The sequence below is a fragment of the Rhinolophus sinicus genome, chromosome 6, assembly GCF_057876585.1.
Source record: "Rhinolophus sinicus isolate RSI-liver-muscle chromosome 6, RSI-T2T, whole genome shotgun sequence".
Taxonomy (NCBI): domain Eukaryota; kingdom Metazoa; phylum Chordata; class Mammalia; order Chiroptera; family Rhinolophidae; genus Rhinolophus; species Rhinolophus sinicus.
In genome coordinates, this window is record NC_142506.1 from 14,376,154 (window position 1) to 14,397,646 (window position 21,493).

Sequence of the window (21,493 nt, forward strand, 5' to 3'; positions counted from 1 at the left end):
GAATAATTTCAGAAGTGAGTGTTCATTTCCCTGGTTCTGTCCCCTTCACCTTTTTCATTAGAAACCTGGTCAGTTTTTAAGAAACTGCCACAGCATGGGATGGCAGGAAGCTGGGGTTGACATGGAAGTCTCGTTTTAATGAAATGTAGACACATCCCCAGAGCTGTTGCATTAACAGTGGACAGTCTCTGGGTGCCGGGAAGTTTGGATGTGTAATGGAAGTTGTCACTGAACAACAGCACAAATACTCAAGCCTGAAGAAAAATGTTCTTGAAAGGCTTTGCAATAAGATGCTCCCATGGCCCAACGTATGGATTTGACAACCTGCTCTTCAATGTGAAATGTTTCTCCTTGGGAAGCCGGTTGTCCTCATGGGCAGACTTCTACCTTTGAGCATTCCCATAGTATTCAAATGGAAACTGCACACGGGAATGGTGGAGCATGTTCATGCTGAGTCTTCTCACAGCAGAGTTAACCACCCAGAGCCCTTTCATAAACTGCAAACTTTTTTAGGATCTTGGAATTATTCACACCTATCTATACCACTTGACACATGGGGGAGTTTACGATTCCACTATTAGAAGGGTCGGCATTGCACTATTGGCATTTACTGTGGAGGTTTCTTTTGCAAACTTAATACTGTTTTTGAGGAATGATGCTTAGTTGTGTTCACATTGAAATGACGGGTTCCAAAGTTAATGAATCAGATCTGACTAGGTAAGTAAGATAGGCTCTTTGGGAGGATCATTTGTAGCTTCTCCAGTCCTGTTTAATGAGCTGGAAAAGTAATTTACTAGGTTTAATGTAGAGGCTGGAAAAAATTTATCCCAAACTCCCCAAACACTTTATGCCTTGGGATCATAGCTTATTCACCTTGTAGGGTCTGGTGTATTGCCTTCTCTAACAATTTATTTTGGTCTCCTGAAATTGCATTTCTTCTGTTGGAAAAAGCAATAGGCTAAAGCTGGATTTATTTTTTAATATGCGCAATGCACAAAGGGACACGTAAACTGGGCAGTCTTTCACATTCTAGTATAAACAGCCTCACAGGAGATTTCTTCCTTCTAGAAAGGGAGGTTTTATTTGGAATTGTTAAGGGGGAGAGGGGGCATTTAAAAAATAAAGATGAATTCTTCCTGGGAGAACTTTGGAAAATATGCAAGGAGAATGAATTGAAATAGTTAACACCAAAGATATTCTGGGTTTGCCTTATAATTTTTCCCAAGGAAAGTCAGTACTTTGTTATATTGTTGCCATTTCCAAAGAATACCTTTTTTTGACAAGTTTAGAAATCAGTGAGTCTGCCACAGTTATCCCACCCTAAGTCTCACTGAGGGCCTTATCGTCTGCCAGGTGCCATGCTAAGCACATTGCGTGCAGTCTCATTTGATGGCCACTGTAGCACTAGGAGGGACGTGCTACTTAGGTGCTAAATAGTGCTTATTCTGCACCATGCTAAGCGTTTTAGACATTTTAACTCAATCTTCACAACAACCCTCTGATATAAGTACTGTTATTTCCCCATTTTACAGATACAGAAACTGGAAATATAAAGAGATTAGCTGACTTGCCCCAGATTCCACAGCTAGTAAATTGTGAAGCTATGATTTATGTTCAGGTAGTCTCGCTCCAGAGTCAGCACTCTTAACCACTGTTGTGTACGATGTTATCTTTATCAGTGAGAAAACAGAAGCACAGAGAATAATAACTTACCCAAAGTCACACAGGCAATAAATAATGGGGCAGGGACCAGACTCAGGCAGCCTATAAAACTACGTAACCGACAGAGCTCAAACTCATGCCTTCTCCTCAACTTTGCTCGTTCATTCCTAAAGCCACACACACTGGCTTCCACCTCAATACGGATTTCACTGTGGCACGTAAGAAAAGGTAACAATAAGAATAGGAAGGGTCACCTGAAAAAACAAACAAAAGAATAGAAAGGGAAGAAATTAGCTTTACCATTTAGCTTACTGGCTAGTTTACCATAATTCTGAATGGATTTTGGACATTGGTTTGCACTGAATTAATTGCCAACGTCAAAGACAATCTTAACCTCATCTAGAGCAGTGCTTCTTAATCTTTAATGAGCATAGGAATGTTCTTACTAAAATGTAGATTGTGATTCAATAGGTCTGAAATGGGCCTGAGAGTCTGCGTTTCCTTCTAGCCGGCTCCCAGGCCATGCCAATGTCTCGGAACATGATATGATCCATGATTTGAGTAGCAAAGATAGAGCATTGAGCTTTTCCATACTGAGCATCAAAATGTATCCCAGAGTTCAAGTTGGAAGGAGGGCATTCTCAAAGATGGAAGGACACTTAGGGAGGTGGGGGATTGACACGAGGGAGGCAGAGAGCTCATGAGATAAGATCTGAGCTACACAGGCTCCCAGGATTGGAAGGAACTTTAAGGGTCATCTGGTCCAGTCATCCAAGTGATGTCTGAATCTTCTCGTATCCCTGCCAGGTCATCTCAGTCCTTGAGTTAAAGGATGATCTGCGATAAATAGCACTAAACATTCCCTAGAACAAGAGAATTTCAAGATAGTGCCTGAATCACAAAATCAATCTAAGAGTAAAAGACTAGGGAAAGAGGCTGTGATGTCTCCTACTTGTTCAGAGAGACATTCGCCTGCACAGTGACTTTTCAGAGGCTTTGGATTTTTATTCCAAAGCTTTTAAACCTTACCATTTCATAATTGAAACAACACACTCTACCAGAGAATCAGCTGGGAGCGCTTAGTGCCCCAAGCATCTACGTCCCACTATGAGATAAAGACCGCAGTGCTGATTGGCAGGTGAGAAACAGTGACAGCTCTTTGGCAACCTGGCCGCTTCTTGGCCACACTGACTATACATATTCCAGGGCCTTAAGGAACGATATGTCTGAAGATCAAGAATCATGTGACCATGAATGGTTTCTTCTCATTTTAATCTGACAACATGAACCAAAAGGTGTTCTTATTATTGGGTTTTCTGACTGGGGGGATGCCATCTTCTGCTTTCCGGTCACTCTTTTCTCAGGCTGTTGTTTACCAGTTCTCTGCTTTCTGTTTCAGGTGCCCGGGGAGGGCGAGAAACAGTGGAAGCCAGCCCTGGTTGTACTGACTGAGAAGGACCTTTTAATCTATGACAGCATGCCACGGAGGAAGGAAGCCTGGTTCAGCCCAGTTCACACGTACCCTCTGCTCGCTACCAGGTAGCCAGGGCTTTGTGGTTGGGTATGACATGTTTGCAGTTCGAAACTATTTTAGTCAATTACTGTTATTTCAACACCTTTTATTACTGCTTACTGTTGCAACAGGAGATGGGAGTTCTTCCAGAATGTAGCCACCTGTTTTTAGCCAGATAGCTTGATGGTCAATTATAGCCAAACACAGGGCAACACAGAGACAAAGAACAAACTGCTTATCCAACAGGAAGGAACAGTGACATCTGTGAGATGGTCCCAGCCGAATTGCCTTCCTGGGTCTCCATCCTATCCCCTTTGAGATGAACTATGCCCATGCATTGACAATCTTGAAGTTCAGGTGGAAAGAATTATCCATCAAGGGCCTTCACTTGGTGGCACAAAGAATGTCATATGGGAATGTCCCACGGGGCTTTTTTAAAGCTCGTTCAGCATGAGACCCTCTAACAGCTTCTTCCTCAGTTGTGTCATGCTGCCTGTTGAAGTGGGGCTGCCAGGGTCTATCTGCTTCTCAGAACCTTCAATACACATTTATTGTTCATGTGACTTATTATTATTTTGTTTTTTTAAAGATTTTATTGGGGAAGGGGAACAGGACTTTATTGGGGAACTGTGTATTTCCAGGGCTTTTTCCAAGTCAAGTTGTTGTCCTTTCAGTCTTAGTTGTGGAGGGCGCGGCTCAGCTCCAGGTCCAGTTGCCGTTGCTAGTTGCAGGGGGCATAGCCCACCATCCCTTGCGGAAGTCGAACCGGCAGCCTTGTGGTTGAGAGGATGCGCTCCCACCAACTGAGCCATCCGGGAGGCAGCTCAGCTCAAGGTGCTGTGTTCAATCTTAGTTGCAGGGGGCGCTGCCCAACATCCCTTGCGGGAATCGAGGAATCAAACCGGCAGCCTTGTGGTTGAGAGCCCACTGGCCCATGTGGGAATCGAACCGGCAGCCTTCGGAGTTAGGAGCACGGAGCTCCAACCACCTGAGCCACCGGGCTGGCCCTGTGACTTATTATCTTAATGTATCATATGCTCACCCTCTTCTTTGAAGGCCTGTATCCTGAACACAAAAGCACATCAAACCGGAGTCTTGCCTCCAAGCAGCTGACAACTCCCAGTCTGGCTTCTCTCACCAGGGTTTCCTGTACGTGCTCTATGCTCTTCCTTACTCCTACGTCTCCGTTTCTTTACCTGGAAGCTAGGCACGCGAACGTAATGGCTGTGGCCTCCCTGCCATAGTGCTTGGCAGTCAGTACTGGGCCCTTAAGTGTCCGTTGAATGAATTATTGAACAACGTGGAACAAACTCTAGAAGGAGTTTGGTCCAACAGACAGAGCATAGTGGACTGAGGTTTGGGGCATCTGTCCTGAGCAAAAGATAGAAATAAGACAAATTCTGTGCTGGATGGACTGAGGTGCCAAACAGGTTACAGTCAAGGCTCAGGTGTGGGGAAGAGAATGAGGCTCAGTGACAGGCGAGAGGTAACACAAAATTGAAATGGTGGTAGTGAGCGGAGCTGAAACTCCTTAAAATTCCTCTTACTTCCACTCATGGTTGATTATGGAGACCAGCAAGGGTGGCCTGAAGATGGCAATTATTGGCCACGGAGGTGAATAGAGGAATCCTACAGGGGCCAGGAACCAGGCCTAGGTCACTTAGACATTAATCAAATAAATAAAATCATATAAAAGAATAATTTAATTTTTGAGTCTCCTAAGCCTCAAAATCTTTGGCAGGCTAGCTATTAAAGTACTTTTGATGTTTACAATAAAATCTTAATAATCAGAACCCAAATATCCTAAAATATCCGTATGAAGACTCAGGCTATATCTGAGGGTCCATTCAAATTCAGCCCAATCTCCATCGCTTTCTACAGTTTACGTTGCAATCTTCCTCCACGGGCTCTGAGACCTTCCCACAACCAAAACCAAAGAACGATTAGACCACACTCACTGCATTTACTAAGAAGAGAAACTGGATTCATGCTTCTTGGAATGATTTTCAAGAACACAAGTTTCAATAAGGTAGAGTTTCTAGGCAACTTGAAAACAAACCTTACCCGAAAGACAGAGCTTCCTCACGGTTTCTGAGCACTCCGACTAATGAAGGCTGCCTTTTCTTTTGTGCATGCTCTCACTCACTCATTCATTCAGGATTTCAAAACTTCAGTTCCTCCGTCAGAGGAGCCACGTTTCAAGTCCTCCGCACTCGTGGATGGTGGCCACCATTTCAGACAGCACAGATCTAGAACATTTAAATCATCACAGAAAGCTCGATTGGACAGCACTGCCCTCGCGCATAAATGATTCCCTCAGAATTTGTTCTGATGTAGGCAAGTGCTTGGACTTGCACAGTGTCACAGCAGTCCGTCCAATGCTCAGGCTGCCTGGCAGGCTGTCCTCTTGCAGGCTCCTCAGGCTGTCTGCACAAGCAGGCCTCCTGTGGGGCAGGTCAGTCCTTTAAGAGCAAAGCTGCAGAAAGGGGGATGGGTGTGCAGACACAGTAAATGCCATCAGGGGAAACTTGGTGGGGCGGGGGCCGCGGACTGTAACTGTTTCAGGCTCACAAACCACAGGGATGCCAAGTCTGGATGGTGAGCAAAGCACATCAATGGCTGGAAACCATGAGCCTACCTCCAGTATGGAAATAGAAAATGGAAACCCCTTCAGTGCAAACTGTGCTCATTTAGAACAAAAGAGGTAGCATAAAAAAAAAAAAGTTGGTGTCTATCACCTAAACGTAGAGGAGATACAGAGGTGATACGTGACCTCTCAACTCACTGCCCTTTCCCAAATGACCCCGCTGGACCACTGAACTGCAAAAGAAAAGTACGTGATTATATGTGTATATTAGCCCTATTAGCAATGATAAAATTAGGCCCATAATCATGACCCTGATCTCCAGCTGATAGCCTGTGAGGCAGAGTCTGTCCAAGATGTTAGGATGACACTGGCTATTTATTCTGACTTCATCCCCTCGAGCTAGTAGGTAATTTGTTGTCTACTCCAGTGCAGCAGCCTAGAAAAGTGAGAGCTGGAGTTTCCATCCCGGTTTCCTCCCACCAGGACAGTACTTAACCCCAGGCTGGTGACTCCCCCTCCCTCTTTCAGAACCATCTGTGAAACGCCCTCCGGGAATGCTTTTGTCTCCAAATCCCAGGGGACATAGTACACTTTGGGGAATTTTTTAATTTTTATTTTTAATTAACCTTTTGGCTTGTGCATCAGTAAACCCTGGTTTGCAAACATTGGTCATGGTGAGCTTCTCTCCATGACTCTGAAGATATGCCTAGAACAATATTTTTGGAAAGCAAACAAGGAAAAGGACCCCTCCCTTTCCTGTTCTCCCTTTCCCCGTAATCACGCTGGGGAGATGTACCTTTTTCGTAGCTCCAAGCTGGGCTTGTGAGTGAGTAGTTGTGGACCAAGTCTCACCCCAGCTGAAGATTGAAAACTATTCTATCCTGGCAGGTAAACCCAGCTTTCTGACGTGGGAGGCTGGGCTGAGGCTGTTCGTTTCTGCCAGAAGTGGTAGAAATCAAAGGAAAACTCTGGATCTTTCCATTATAGAGGTGACTCCAGTACTTCCACTGGCTTATTCCCTAGCCAAATATTTAAGTTCATCAAGTGACTCCTGCTTCTACTCCCCATGTGTTCTGTACAGTCATCTGCACCACTGTGCCCTTCATATATGAGCATTTGGGTACATAGCCTGTCTAGTAGCATTATTTGTCTTGCAGTAGATTTTTCTAAGGGGCATTCTGGATCCAAGATGGCGAAGAAGACAAACATTGTGCCTACCTCCTTCCATGAACACATTAAAATTACAACTAAATTATAGAACAGTCACTCTGAGAACCATATGAAGTCTGGCTGAACAGAAGTCCTATAACTAAGAATATAAAGAACCCACATCAAGCCTGGTAGGAAGGGCAGAGACACAGAATGGCTGGCCCCACACCTGCATGGGGAAGTTGAGAACTGAGAGGGCTATTTCAGCAGCAGAGGTTCCCCCAGGAAGAGCCAGGGACCACAGCCCAGAGTACTGGTGCCAGGAAAGGAGCCTCATAACATCTGGCTATGAAAAACAGTGGGGATTCTGACCATTCAGGTGGGACAGAAGGCTGCAGGAAACCCAGACATCCTCTTAAATTGCTTACACACAGACTCACTCCCTTGCAGATACTCACCGCAGGGTGTGATGGACAGACAGTGACTTGGGGCATCCGAGACATATGGGGAAAGACTGAGTTGTGTGGCTTTAGAGCAAGGACTGAAGGGGCAGTCACCATTTTCCCAGTTAGAATCCTGGTCCTCTGCAGCTGGAAGGCGGGCACTGCCTTTCCTGTGTTGAGCCCACCCCCACAGGCCAAATCTGAATATGAATTGGTCTGGTGAGCTCTGCTGCTCCGCCCTGCTGACTTCCTGGGACCCTGCCCTACCCAAGTCCCCCAACACTGGAGGCACTTTTTTGATTACCAGCCAGCCCCACCCACATTGCACTCTTTTCTTGCAAAACTATTGAGGTCCACAGGCCCTAGGAGGGCAGCAACTAGCCTCAATGTACTCTGAGTCTTTTGCTGAGTAACTCCAAGCTCAACACTGGCACCCAAACAGAATCTACATTAATCTGGTGAATACAACTCTTCCCACTCTAATGAATCCCTGAGACTGTCTCACCCAACTCGAGTACCACACGAGGCTTTATCAGTGGCTGAATTTTAAGGGAGCAGGCAGGTGACAAGCAGGTCATGGTGTGTCCTGGCTTTGTGGAGCTATCTCAGGCCCAGTGCTGGTGGCAGCCCTCCATGGTTCATAGCATGGCCTCTCCAACATGCTTCTAGGTTTAGCACAGGCAGCGAACAACTGCAGGTTGCTTTGTGGTTCCTACAATTGTAGTCCCCAGCTGGTCACAGGCAGTGGCTGACCTGGGCCTGCACCAGAGCCCCACCCAAGAGGCTCCAGAACCAACATACTTGGAAGTTGACTCCAGACCACAACAGAGTACCAGCCAATTAGCCCCACAAGTGGCATGCCAAAAGGGTGGTCTCAACAGGCATCAGAGCCCGCTGGCAAATCCAACTCCTTGGGGTAAGCCCCCGCACAGTAGCCTATAAGCTGTGGATATGGCCAAATCTTACAGCCAGTCAGCCGGAGGGTCAATTCCACCCACTAAGGTACCAATAGGAATCAAGGCTCAACTATAACAGGAGGGTACACACAACCCACACAAGGGACACTTCTGAAGCACCCACTATAGCTGACCAAGAAAACTGTGCCACTGGGCCCCACAGGGCATGTACTACATAAGACCACCCAGACAAGACTAGGAGATATAGCAGATCTACCTAATACGTAGAAACAAACACAGAGAGTCAACCAAAATGAGGAGACAAAGAAATATGTCCCAAATGAAAGAACAGGGGAAAACTCCAGAAAAAGAACTAGATGAAATGGAGGCAAGCAACCTACCAGAGACAGAGTTCGAAACAATGGTTATGAGGATGCTCAAGGAACTTAGTGAGAACTTCAACAATGAGAAAGCAAGCATAAAAAAGAACATGGAAACCATAAAAAAAAAAAAAAAAAGCTAGTCAGAAGTGAAGAATAACTGAAATGAAGAATGCACTAGAAGGGATCACCAGAGGACTAGATAAAGCAGAGAAACAAATCAGTGATTTGGAAGAGAAGGTAGCACAAAACACGTAATCAGAAGAGCAAAAAGAAGAAAAAAAAAGATTTTGAAAAATGAGGATAGTTTAAAAGACCTCTGGGACAAAATCAAGTGTAGCAACATTCGCATCATATGGTTACCAGAAGAAGAGAGAAAGCAAGGCTTGAGAACCTATTTGAAGAAATAATGATGGAAAACTTCTCTAACCTGGTGAAGGAAATAGACATACAAGCCCAGGAAGCACAGAGCGTACCAGAAAAAATGAGCCCAAAGAGGCCCACACCAAGACACATCATAATTAAAATGCCAAAGATTAAAGAGAGAATCTTGAAAGTAGCAAGAGAAAGGCAACTAGTAACTTATAAGGGAGCTCCCACAAGATTGCCAGTTGATTTTTCAACAGAAACTTTGCAGGCCAGAAGGGATTGGCACAAAATATTCAAAGTGATGGAAAGTAAGGATCTACAACCAAGATTACTCTACTGAGCAAAGCTATCATTTAAAATTGAAGGACAGATAAAGAGCTTCCCAGACAAGAAAAAGCTAAAGGAGTTCATCAACACCAAACCAATATTACGAGGAATGTTAGAGGGACTTCTTTAAAAAGAGGAAAAAGAAAAAAGAAAGATGAAAAATATGAATAATAAAATGGTAATAGCTACAAACCTATTCACAATTACATTCAATGTAAATGAATTAAATGCTTAATCAAAAGACACAGGAGGGCTGAATGGATAAGAAAACAAAACCCTTACATATGCTGTCTATAAGAGACTCACTTCAGACTGAAAGACATATACAGACTGAAAGTGAAGGGATGGAAAAAAGATATTTCATGAAAACGGAAACGAATAACAACAACAAAAAAGCTGGAGTAGCAATACTTATACCAGAGAAAATAGACTTTAAAACAAAGGCTATAACAAGAGATAAAGAATGACCCAGTAATCCTACTTCTGAGTATTTATCCGAAGAAACCCAAAACTCTACTTCAAGGGGACGAATGCATCCATATGTTCATTGCAGCATTGTTTATAATGGTCAACATGTGGAGGCAGCATGTGGGTGTCCATTGGTGGAAGAATGGATAAAGAGGAGGTGGTACATACATACAATGGAATATTGCTCAGCCATGGAAGGGAATGGGTTCTTGCCATCTGAGGAGGCATGGGTGGGCCTGGAGGGTATTGTGCTGAGTGGAGTATATCAGATAGAGAAAGACAGATGCAATGTGATTTTGCTTATACTGTGTTTCCCTGAAAATAAGACCTAGCTGGACCATCAGCTCTAATGCATGCTTTGGAGCAAAAATTAATATAAGACCTGGTATTATATTTTATTATATATTATATTATTTTTTATTATATTGTATTATACCCGATATTATATTACATTATATTATATTGTATTGTATTGTATGATATTGCATTGCATTGCATTGTATTATATTATATTATACCCAGTCTTATATTAAAATAAGACCGGGTCTTATATTAATTTTTGCTCCAAAAGACGCATTAGAGCTGATGGTCCGCTTGGTCTTATTTTCGGAGAAACACGGTATGTGGAATGTAAAGAACAAAATAAACCAGCAAAACAGAAACTCATAGATACAGAGAACATTTTGATGGCTGCCAGATGGGAGAGGGGCTGGGAGTGTGTGAAAAAGGGGAAGGAATTAAGAAGTACAAATTGGTAGTTACAAAATAGTCATGGGGATGTAAAGTAAAGCATAGGGAATATAGTCAGTGATATGGCAATAATTATGTATAGTGCCAAGTGGGTACTAGACTGGTCAAGCGGGTTACTGCTTAAATTATATAAATGTCTAACCACTATGCAGTACATCTGAAATTTATATAAAATAATACTGAATGTCAACTGCAATTGAAAAATTGTAAAAGGGGAAAAAGTGAAGGGGAATAAGAGGTCCAAATGTTCAGGTATAAAGCAAATCAGTCATGGGGGTGTAATATACAGCATGGGGAATATAGTCAATAATATTGTAATAACGTGGTAGGGTGTCAGATGGTTGCTGGACTTACGGTGATCACTTCTTTAGGTATATAAATGTTGAGTAACAATGGTGTACCCCTGAGACGAATATAATATTGTATGTTTACTATCTTTTTAATAAAAATATTTTTAAAAACCTTGATCGAAGACAGAATCCCAAGGATAAATAAAATTTACCTGTTGAAAGTGCTCCTGATTTGATGCCAAGTAAAAGTACAATCTATATGAAACAGTGAAAAAAAAAGGGAGGATGTGTGAGTGTTCTGTGTTTAAAATTTACTTTTGAAATATTTAATTGCGGTATGATTTATCAATAGTAATGTACATACATCTTAAATGTGCAGCTTAATTTTTACTTATGGATATAGAGTCATGTCTTCTAAAAGCTTAATCTAGGGTATCTACTAATTAATCATCCTGGGTGCGATTACCATTTGCAAATACAGTTAAGTCCTCACCTAACATAGTCTATAGGTTCTTGGAAACTGCAACTTTAACCAATTTCACCATAAGCTAACTGATTCCAACAAGAATTAAGTCCCTACAGCATATTTGTGTATATCAATTAGCCTATGGTAAAACTGGTTTTTGCTACACCTGATTTCACTTAAAGTTATAGTTTCCAAGAACCTGTGCACAATGTTAAGTGAGGACTTACTGTAGACCAGACAGTAATAAACCAGTAAGATGACCTTTGTAAAGGAAGACTAGGTCAAGGACAAGTGCTTTCCATGATTCTATCAGAGTTTGGCTGTTTATTGAAGATTCCTGTTCTGAGGACCCTGCCTAGAGATTCTGGCTCAGCAGGCCAGGTTGGGAGTCAGGAAAACATGTTTTGAACAAGTATTGGGCAAACGTAGTCCTCAGCGTTCCTATATTTAACCCTTACAACCCTATGAGGTTGAGGATTTATTCCCATTTCACAGACAAGTAAACTGAGGAACTAAGAGGCAAAGTAACTTACCCACTAGCAAGAGAGACCTGAGATTCTGATTCTGAGTCCACCTTCTTAATCACTGTTTTCTGCAGCCTCCCAGGAGCATTTTCTTATTCCCTGGAGTTTTAGTGGCTCTTTGAATTTGCTAAGTGTATAACATAAATCTTTCCTTAGCTCTCCTGACAACTTAATTGTAACGTCTACTGCAAAGTGATTATGAAAATTAAATAATGATGACTGCATGAGTCAGCCCAGGCTGCCACAACAAAATACCATAGACTGGGTGGCTTAAGCAACAGATAATTATTTTCTCACAATTCTGGAGGGTGAAGTCCAAGGCCAGGTGCCAGCACGGTGGGTGTCTAGTGAGAGCTCTCTTCTTGGTTTGTAGATGGCCACCATCTTGCTGTGTGCTCACGTGACTTCTTTGTACACATTGGGGAGAGAGAGAACTGGAACTCTTGTGACTCTTACAAGGACACTAATTCTATCAGGCCCTCATGACTTCATTCAGCCTTAATGGTCTCCTTATTGGCCCTATCTCTAAATACAGTCACATAGAGAATTGGGACTTTGATATATGGACTGATGGGGTGGGGACGGGTAGGATTCAATCCATAGCAATGACCTAAATACAGGCTTATCGAGCATAATGCCTGGCACGTAGCAGGACTGGGCAACTATCAGTCACCTTAGCAGTGAGGGAAAGCCCTGAACAGAATGTCAGAAATCTTCCTTTTTGTTGCAAAAGAACGGGCTGGGACTCTAGCTAGTAGGAAACAGGTTTCTTCCAAAATCGACTTATTCCCTCAAACACAGTTCCTAGTTGATTTGTTTAGGTCCCGCGCCCCCCCCCCACCCCCCTTGGGCCCAGGCACATCTAATTTATATTTTTCTGGAAGATAAAATATTTGATTGTGTCTCATAGCAGTCGCCCCAGGAATGCTCACGTGTTCTTGGTGTTGGCCGCCACGCAGAGACGTTTACGAGGAGTCACCTCTCCCACTGACAAGCTTCAATGGTGCTACATGCATCAGTCGTTCCATTTACAGCAGTGCACTCAGGAAGGTCACAAGCATGTCATCATTTTAGCGATTCTCATCCCTCAGCTTTTTATGAATCCTTGGGAACACATTGTTTTGCTTATCCAAAGCCTATTTGATGTTGCTGAACATTAAAAAAAAAAAAGGTGCTCTTGCCCATTTGGAGTAAGTGTGTTGGTTATTTTTTGTCACTGTTGTCATAATTGGCGAGCGAGATGGGCCTACAGAGAACGAGGATTAAGGTCACACTATTTCTGGAATTCTGGAGGAGGGGAGATATAACGCAGAAATTCTGCACACCCAGTTTGTTGGCGAAAGGTTTGGAAGCACAGAGCTTGTGAAGAGTGATGTTGGTCTGAGCCCCGTTCTCTGACCTGTGGGCCTGAGGGAAGGGTTTGGGGTAGCTGAAAAAGAGGAACAGATGAATGCCCACCCCTCTCCTATGACACCACTTGGGAGCCAAAGACACTGAGCATTTCTACTAAACACGCAGCATAATTATTGGTGCCGAAGGAACTAACCTGTTTCTTGGTGCTAAAAGGAGTTGCTGCCTCAGGCCCGCCTCAGTAATTTTAGGAATGCTTTCCACAGGGAAAGTCTGGCCAACTGCATTTGTCAAACATTGTATTGCAAGCAGCCTGTGGTGTTCCCACTAAGCCTGGGAGGCCTTCTCACTCTTAGGGAATGTAGGCATTATCCATGGGCAGTGCAAAAGGATTTACGTGTCCGAGGAGCTACACTGTGTCCAGCTGTAAAGTGTGGGGTTCTCCTACACACCTGTCCATTCCATTTGTCCCACTGTACTGAGTGATTACACCAACTGCCAGCCTCGTGCCTTTCCTGACACCATTTTGGGAGCCGCTCAGAACTGGGGGGAGGGAGATGAGCAGAGAGAGGAGATCCATGGACTTTGGAATCAGACAAACCGGCAGTCGAATCCTGAGAAGTCTACTTACAATGTAATCTTGGGCAAAACATTAATCTCTGAATTCAAGTCTCCGCATCTGTATGAAGGTGGCGATAGTACCTTCTGCTTCATGCAGTTATTGATAGGATCGATTGAGACAGTGTATGTAAATGCTTAGCCTATGGCAGAGATGTAATAAGTGATTGATAAATGTTAGCAATTGTGAAGATTGGAAAACATCATTAAAATTAATATGTGAATGACGGATAATTGGACATACTTGGTCCTACATGTAATATTGCGTTTATCAGGCACTCCTGGTGTCTTAAATCAAAGTCAGTGAGATACAAGGACTGGGCTAATGAAGAGTTGTTGGTCTGTTTGTAGGGAAAGGGAGGTGTGAGGTGAAAACTGGGGGACTGGAACCCCGCAACTCACACCACAACGCTAGTTCTGAATGCTACTTGAAACAACACCGCAGGCAGGTAGCCTAATGATGGTTTCCTCCTTGGGGCAAGAATGTTCAGTTCACTTTAAGGATCTCTTAAAAGGCTCCTATTAGGGGCAGACATTGTGTTGATGGTAGGGGAATACTGTAGTACCTCGGTTTTTGAACATCTCTGTTGACGAACATTTCGGTTTACGAACGCTGTAAAGACAGAAGTTAATGCTTCGGTTTTCGAACACACCTGGGAAGTGGAACATGTCACAAGGCTTCCGCTGACTGCAAGATCCTGAGGCCTAGTGTTGGCTGTTTTCCAATGTTTCAGAACTCGAATGGTCTTCCGGAACGGATTACGTTTGAAAACCGAGGTACCGCTGTAAAAAAAATAAACCAACTGTCATAAGAGCTAATTGTTCAGGTTATTCACTCCTTGTTTCATTTTCCCAGTAAAATAGTTACTTTTAATTGTCCTGAAGCTCCTGAAGGCCTTATTATAATACACATTTTTACGCATTGTGATACATGTTGAACTATATAAAGCATAGATGGGATACGGGAATAGGTAAGAGATAACCAGAAAATTCAAAGAACATATTTAAAAATTAGAGCTTTAAGACCGCTAAATAACACAAAGACTATTACCTTCAAAGGAAAAATTTCCCAAGACATGGGAATATCGTGATGTGAGAGTATCTGTCGGAACATAAGTCTTGGTTCTCTTGGAGAAGAAAAGTGCGTGGGTAATTTAAAGCCGTGGATGACGTGACCTCTTCATTACACTCTCTCACTTCAGTTTTCTTCCGACCTGCAGTTGACAAGCTGGAGTTTGGCCCCTTTTCCTGCTGTGATGGAAAGAATATAGACTTTGTAGTCATATGGACCTGGGTTCAAATTCTGGACACTCACTCTGTGATCCTAGGCAGCTACCACACAGAACCATGGATTTTTTTTTTTATTTTTTTTTTGGTAAAGTGGAACCCATAATACCACTTTATGAAGAGTCATTGTAGAGACTACACAATAGTATCAATGCAAACTTTCACCTAGTAGGCATCTAGTACTTTCCTTCCTCCATACTACTGCTGGAAGCTGGCCGTGAAAGGTCATGAGGCCACAGAGAATGTATGGAGGACAGTCACTTGTCTTCGGAAATCTACCCAAGTGATACCATTAAACAGTCAAAAATTGGCTCCCATCTCTTTTGCTGCTCATTCTCCTCTATTAAGTTGGTCTTTGCGTATAGTCAATACCTGTTAGCAATGTCAGCTTTCCTGGAGATGGGACCTTGCCTTATCCAAATGACAGATGCTTAGAAGATAGAAATGAGGCAATTGTTTGGCTAGTCTTGGCTGAGGGGGTTTGGTACCTGGGTGGCCCCTCCTACCTGACAGATGGGTCCTTATTAGTGATTCTTTCTCCTCACTTCTTTCCTAGAGGCTCTTGACTGCTGGGCTCCGTTAGGGGTGGCCTTTGGATGAGAGTATTCGAGAGCACCAGACCATTTAAGGCATCTGACTAGTTGCTTTTTCTTTCCTTTTCTTGGTAGCTTGCATTGTGGCATCAGTTGGGAGATGCTAATTCCAGCAATTAAGTAAAATGAGGATGCAATATTGCTTAGCAACCCAGTTACCTAATATGTAATTTTACTAATTTGGCTGAACTGGTGTGCTGCGGTTGTTTTTGTTTTAATTAAGGATATTAATAATAATGTTTTTGTATGGAACGTTTTAGGCAACATTCTCTAATTCCCATCCAGAATTAAATTAGTGCTTCAGCATACCTTGTGAAACAGGTTTTAGTTTTTGCTTTTATCAAAATCAGTCAGGCAAAGGGGCATAGTCGAAGCTCCAGAAACATTATGTGGCCTAGTCCCTCAGTTATTGATGGAGAAACATTAGGCCTGGCCTCCTGTAGGAATGAGTATTTCTACCACCAAGTTCCTCCAAGTCTTCGACAAAGAATTTTACCCAAAAATGTACTTATCCCACAGCCATGCTGAGCCGCATGGAATCCACCACTTTGGGCATTTGAAGTAATTTTAAGACATTTCACCATTTCTTTGTATCTGGGTTAGAGACCCATTTCATTTATATATAATTCTTTAAATGTACTCGGGAGCCATGCTGGCCACCAATGTGAAAGTTTAATGACTTTCACTTTTTTTGATAAAATGGTCACCTTCTACTCTCAGACCAAAAAAGGTAACTCTGACTGCCTAAATAAACAAGTCACTACTGAAAACACCAGTTGCCAGAGATGGAAAGAGGAAACAGATTAAAAGAAGAAAATGGATGTGAGGCTGAACGCCTAGAACATTTCATCCTAGTTACCTATTGAGATCACTTTTTTCAGCATTGAATTTAACTGGAAATTAGCATTTAGTGAATGTGAAGCCAAGTTCTTTGGATTTAACATTAGCTACTGTATCATGTGGTTGAGGCACTGAGGGTGGGAGAGAAGTCAGTATCTCACAGTGGTCATTCATTACATACTCCTTGGAAAATAAGTCCTCATTGTATCCCAGCTGTTCATTTAGTCATTCATTTAACAACTATTTACTGAGTACCTGCCGTGTGCCTGGAATTGTTCTTGGTGCTAGACATTCAGCAGGGAATAATCAAATTAAAAGTCCTGCCCTAATTGAACTAATGATAATAATGGATATTACTATATAATCTATATCAGGCATTGTGCCAGGCAGTGTTTATAGAACTTATTTCATCCTCACCACACGACCATGAGGCAGGCATATTGTTATCCCCAGTTTGCATTTGAAGAGTCTGGGGCATGAAGAGTTTAAGAAACTTGCTAAGGTCACACAGTTGGTAACTATCTCATCTGGGGTATCTAACTCTGCCCTGTCTGCTCATATCTGTGCCTTCCTTTTTTTGGGGCCACTCTCTAATATCATGTGGTCCTATTCATTTGTTTGCTTAGTCACACTCCTTTGTAAGAGGAAATGTAAAATCTTGCTGGAGTCGGTGACTTTGCTTCCAACCATGGGTTTATCCATGGGAATGTGTATCTGAATTTTGTAACCAGGAAATGAAGCATATCCTTGGGTTTCTCAAGCAGTTTCAGATAAAACTAAGAAATTGGGTGTGAATTGCAGCTTGAAAGCCTGTCCCAGGGTGCCAGTATTTTTCTCTGGCTGAGTAAGAAAGTTATCTTCTCTTGGGAGACAGCATTTTCGTGGTGGCTATAGTTTAGTTCCTACCGCAGATAAGAGACAGATGGTCATATTTTTAAGGATACATAAATAGCTGAAAATGTAAAATAATTGAAAGATAAATAATCGCTATTTCTGAGTCCCTCCTGAGACTGCGGATCAGGAAAGGTCTTTGGGAAGAATCTTGGGAGGAATATAAAAAGCCTGTTCCTGGCAAAATGGGAAGAACTCAGGCGGACTGATTCTATCCTTAGCCCTTACCTTTTCAAATGTCGAAATGGAGACTTTTAACATCTTAATGTCCAGTTGACATTTACTTGGTACTGAATGTCCAGAATCTGGCTACGGTAATGTGTTCTCAAATGTGGTCTGCAAATGAAGACTCCATTAGGAGGACTTTCACTGGCCCCAAATATTAAAACATGTCAAAATAGGTCAGTTGTGTTATGTGTGTGTGTGTTGGTGTGTGTGTGTGTGCATTTTCCTTTGCAAACTTAAAACACGTGTTTTGAAAATATTTTGAAAAATTGTATTCATGCAGTTATTCTGCTAACATGAACAGAACACCTAACATGTGCCAGGTAGGATGCTAGATACCATGGAATCGTGAGAGATGGGACAAGACTCCTACCCTGAAGGCCATCAAGGTCTAGTAAGGAAGATGAGGTGGTCCTCTTAAAACAATGGCCTCCATGGATTGATAATGTGTGGGAGTCCAGAGGAGGGGCACCTACCTTGAGGAGATCATGCTATGCTTGGTCTCGAGCTCCAGCAGACGGCTATGCAAGTTTGTTTCCACAGCGTCGTCCTACCCAGGAGCTGTCAACTTTGACCCATGAACAACAAACCTCACAGAGTGAGGTGAAGGCCTTAAGAAGTACAGATGGGTAGTTACAAAATAGTCATGGGATATAAAGTACAGCAGAGGGAATATAGTTAATAATAAGGTAATAACTATGTATAGTGCCAGGTGGGTACTAGACTAGTCAGAGGGATCACTTCTTAAATTATATAAATGTCTAACCACTATGCTGTACACCTGGTATTAATATAAAATCACACTGAATGTCAACTGCAATTGAAAAATTAAAAGGGGGGGAAAGGTGATGAGGAATAAGAGGTTCAAATTTCCAGGTAGAAAACAAACAAGTCATAGGGATGTAATGTACCTTCTAGTGCCTTGGTGTGCACTCTTCCCAGCAAGGATTTGAGTTCTTTCAAGCAGAAGGATGCTGTCTTTCCAATGCCACTCATTTCTGGTCTTCCACTGCACCGTGGGGAATACAATCAATAATACTGTGATAAGGTGGTACCGTGTTAGATGGTTGCTGGACTTACCATGGTGATCACTTCTTTAGGTATATAAATGTTGAATAACTATGGTGCCCACCTGAAATAAATATAATATTGTATGTTAGCTATATTTTAATAAAAACCTTAAAAAGGTTTAACAGGGTAGATCTGAGGCCACAACTCTACCTTCATACCTAATTGAATTGACTCCTAATGCTTATGGTTACTTAACACAGTACCCATCTGACTGATAAGCTGTGAATCCAATATTGATTTCTTTCAAGTCCAAATGAATATTACAAGAAACTGTCAATACATTTTTTTTCTGAATATTCACTTCATCTATTACTTTTCTAGTAATCTTGTTTGTGAATGACACAGCTGTATATAAGGAAGTCACATAGACCCTCATGAACTACTGTTTCCTCTTTTCGAAAGTAAAATATGGTAACTTAAAAAAATCCAATACAGAACCTCACCTGAGAACAGGGTCACAGAATCTACTTTATTCCATGTTCTGAAAATCAGGATACAATTTCCACTTTCCCAGTCCTCCAACCGCTCACTTGCTCTCCCTGATTTCCCAAAGATCCCCATGGCCCTGAGTTTCACTTACATACTAAGTCCTTCTAGTACCTTGGTGTGCAGTCTTCCCAGCAAGGACTGGAGTACTTTGAAGCAGAAGCATGCTCTCTTCCAAATGCCACTCCCTTCTGGTTTTCCATCGCACCTTACTCAGGCTCAGATCTCAAAAGCATTCTTTTCATCAAGCAGCAAAGCACGAATTTAGTTACCTTGTCTTTCAGCCATCCGTCCATCTTACAGTTAGCCTGGAGACGTAGAGCTTCCTTACCTTCTTGGACCACAGGCATCTAAAAGCAGCAGCTCAGGTTGTCTTTGGCATCTTTAGGGAACCTTTCCTCATTTGGATCTTCACTCTCCCATCTGAAGGACTCTTCCTCTGAATAGTGTTTTCACATCATGAGGCAGGAATTATGCTTTTAACATAAGAAAACCAAGGGTAGAGGCAAGGGATGGAAATCGTACTGACTGAGTACAAACAATATGCTAGGTTCTATGCCACGCACCCTACGTAGAGTATTTCATTTGCCCTACACAGTTATTTATGAGGTAGGGTTCTTCAGAATGGGGCTCTAATGCGGGTTTTTATGCTTCCCAAAGCTATGTCAATTATCAGTTTACCGTGCAGTCTGTCAGAGATGCCAACCTGATACCGATTTTAAGATTTTAACAAAGGAAGAACTAGATAGATTTATTAGAGCTTCTAAAACTTAAACACCATTGAATATAAAAATACTTTCGAACAATTAAGAAAAAACAATATAAATTTGTGCTTTTTGTGTATACCTTTCTTAATAAATTTTTACCTGACCCTCAAGCCATTTAAAAACCTACACTGGGCTTTTGAGAATGGCTTGTTTTCTTTACCCTCACCGAGATTTTGAAACCTCCGTCGGTTTCTCAGCCCCTTTTGTTCACTTCTCATTACAAAATTCACTTCTCCCTCCTGCCGAAGTAGACTCAGTCTCTACATGTGAAATTCCTGTGTGTGAGCACCCATGGAGACTTCCTCTCACACTGTCCTAGACTCCTTTCAATGAGATTCATGAAATTTCTCTATCTTTGATTATTTTTTTATCTTGAGGTACAATTGATGAATAACATTATATATGTGTAAAGTGTATAATGACATGATTTGATATACATGTGGAATAATTACCCCAATCATCACATTTATCACCTCATAGTTACACTGTGTTTGTGTGTGTGAGAGAACACTTAAGATCTACTCTGTTAGCAAATTTCAAGTATACAATACAGTATTATTAACTACAGTCACCAAGGTATACATTAGATCCTCAAAACGTATTCATCTTATAACTAAAAGTTTGTGCCCTTTGAATAATAGCTCCCCATTTCCCACAGCCTCCAGCCCCTGGCAACCATCATTCTATGCTTTGTTTCTGTGAATTTGATTTTTAATTTTTTTAATTTTTTTTTTTTAAGATTGCACATATAAATGAGCCCATATGGTATTTCTCTGTCTGGCTTATTTCACTTAGTGTAATTTCTTCCAGTTTCATCTACATTGTCGCAAATGGCAGGATTTCCTTCTTTTTAAAAACTGAATAATATTCCTATGTGTGTGTGTGTGTGTATGTGTATCATTTTTTTAAATTCACTTATCCATCGATGGACCATTTCTTGGCTATTGTGAGTAATACTGCAATGAAATGAGAGTACACATATTTCTTTGAGATACTGATTTTGCTTCCTTTGGATGCATTCCCAGAAGTGGAATTGCTGGGTCATATGGTAGTTTTAATTTTAATTTTTTGAGGAAACTCCATACTGTTTTCCATAATGGTGGTACCAATTACATTCCTACCAACAGTGTACAAGGGTTCCTTTTTCTCCACATTCTTGCCAACAGTTGTTATCTCTCAGGAATTTCTCTATCTTCCAAGATTTTACAACCCAAGGGATTTGTAATGAATGTTTTTCTTCAAGTTGGCACTGCAAACTACTACCTCCAGTTTGATAAGTAAAAAAAGCTCCTAAGAGTTGTACAGCAAGCTTGTTGCTAGAAATTCAACAGGCTACAATATTTTTTTTTTCCAGCTGATAACTCTGGTCTATAATATTTAAGCTTACAACAGAAAATAAGCTTTGGGATTTCCTTTGTGCAGTTTTTAATCTAGAGGTAACAAGTGCTTTACCTAAAAAAAAATAATTCTCCCAACCACCAAGCGAATAGACACACCTGAAATTTCTGTAGCAACTGGTAAAGTGTTTCTTTCTGTGTTAA

General features: G+C 42.0%; 1 protein-coding gene across 1 annotated transcript in view; it reads left to right on the forward strand.

The window, feature by feature from the left end:
• SNTB1 (syntrophin beta 1) overlaps positions 1-21,493 on the forward strand; it is a 206,603-nt gene that overhangs the window by 175,739 nt on the left and 9,371 nt on the right. Inside the window, exon 4 of the mRNA XM_019717404.3 lies at positions 3,062-3,201. Within this exon, the coding sequence (XP_019572963.2) occupies positions 3,062-3,201 (140 nt within the window). The remainder of the gene's footprint in view (positions 1-3,061; positions 3,202-21,493) is intronic.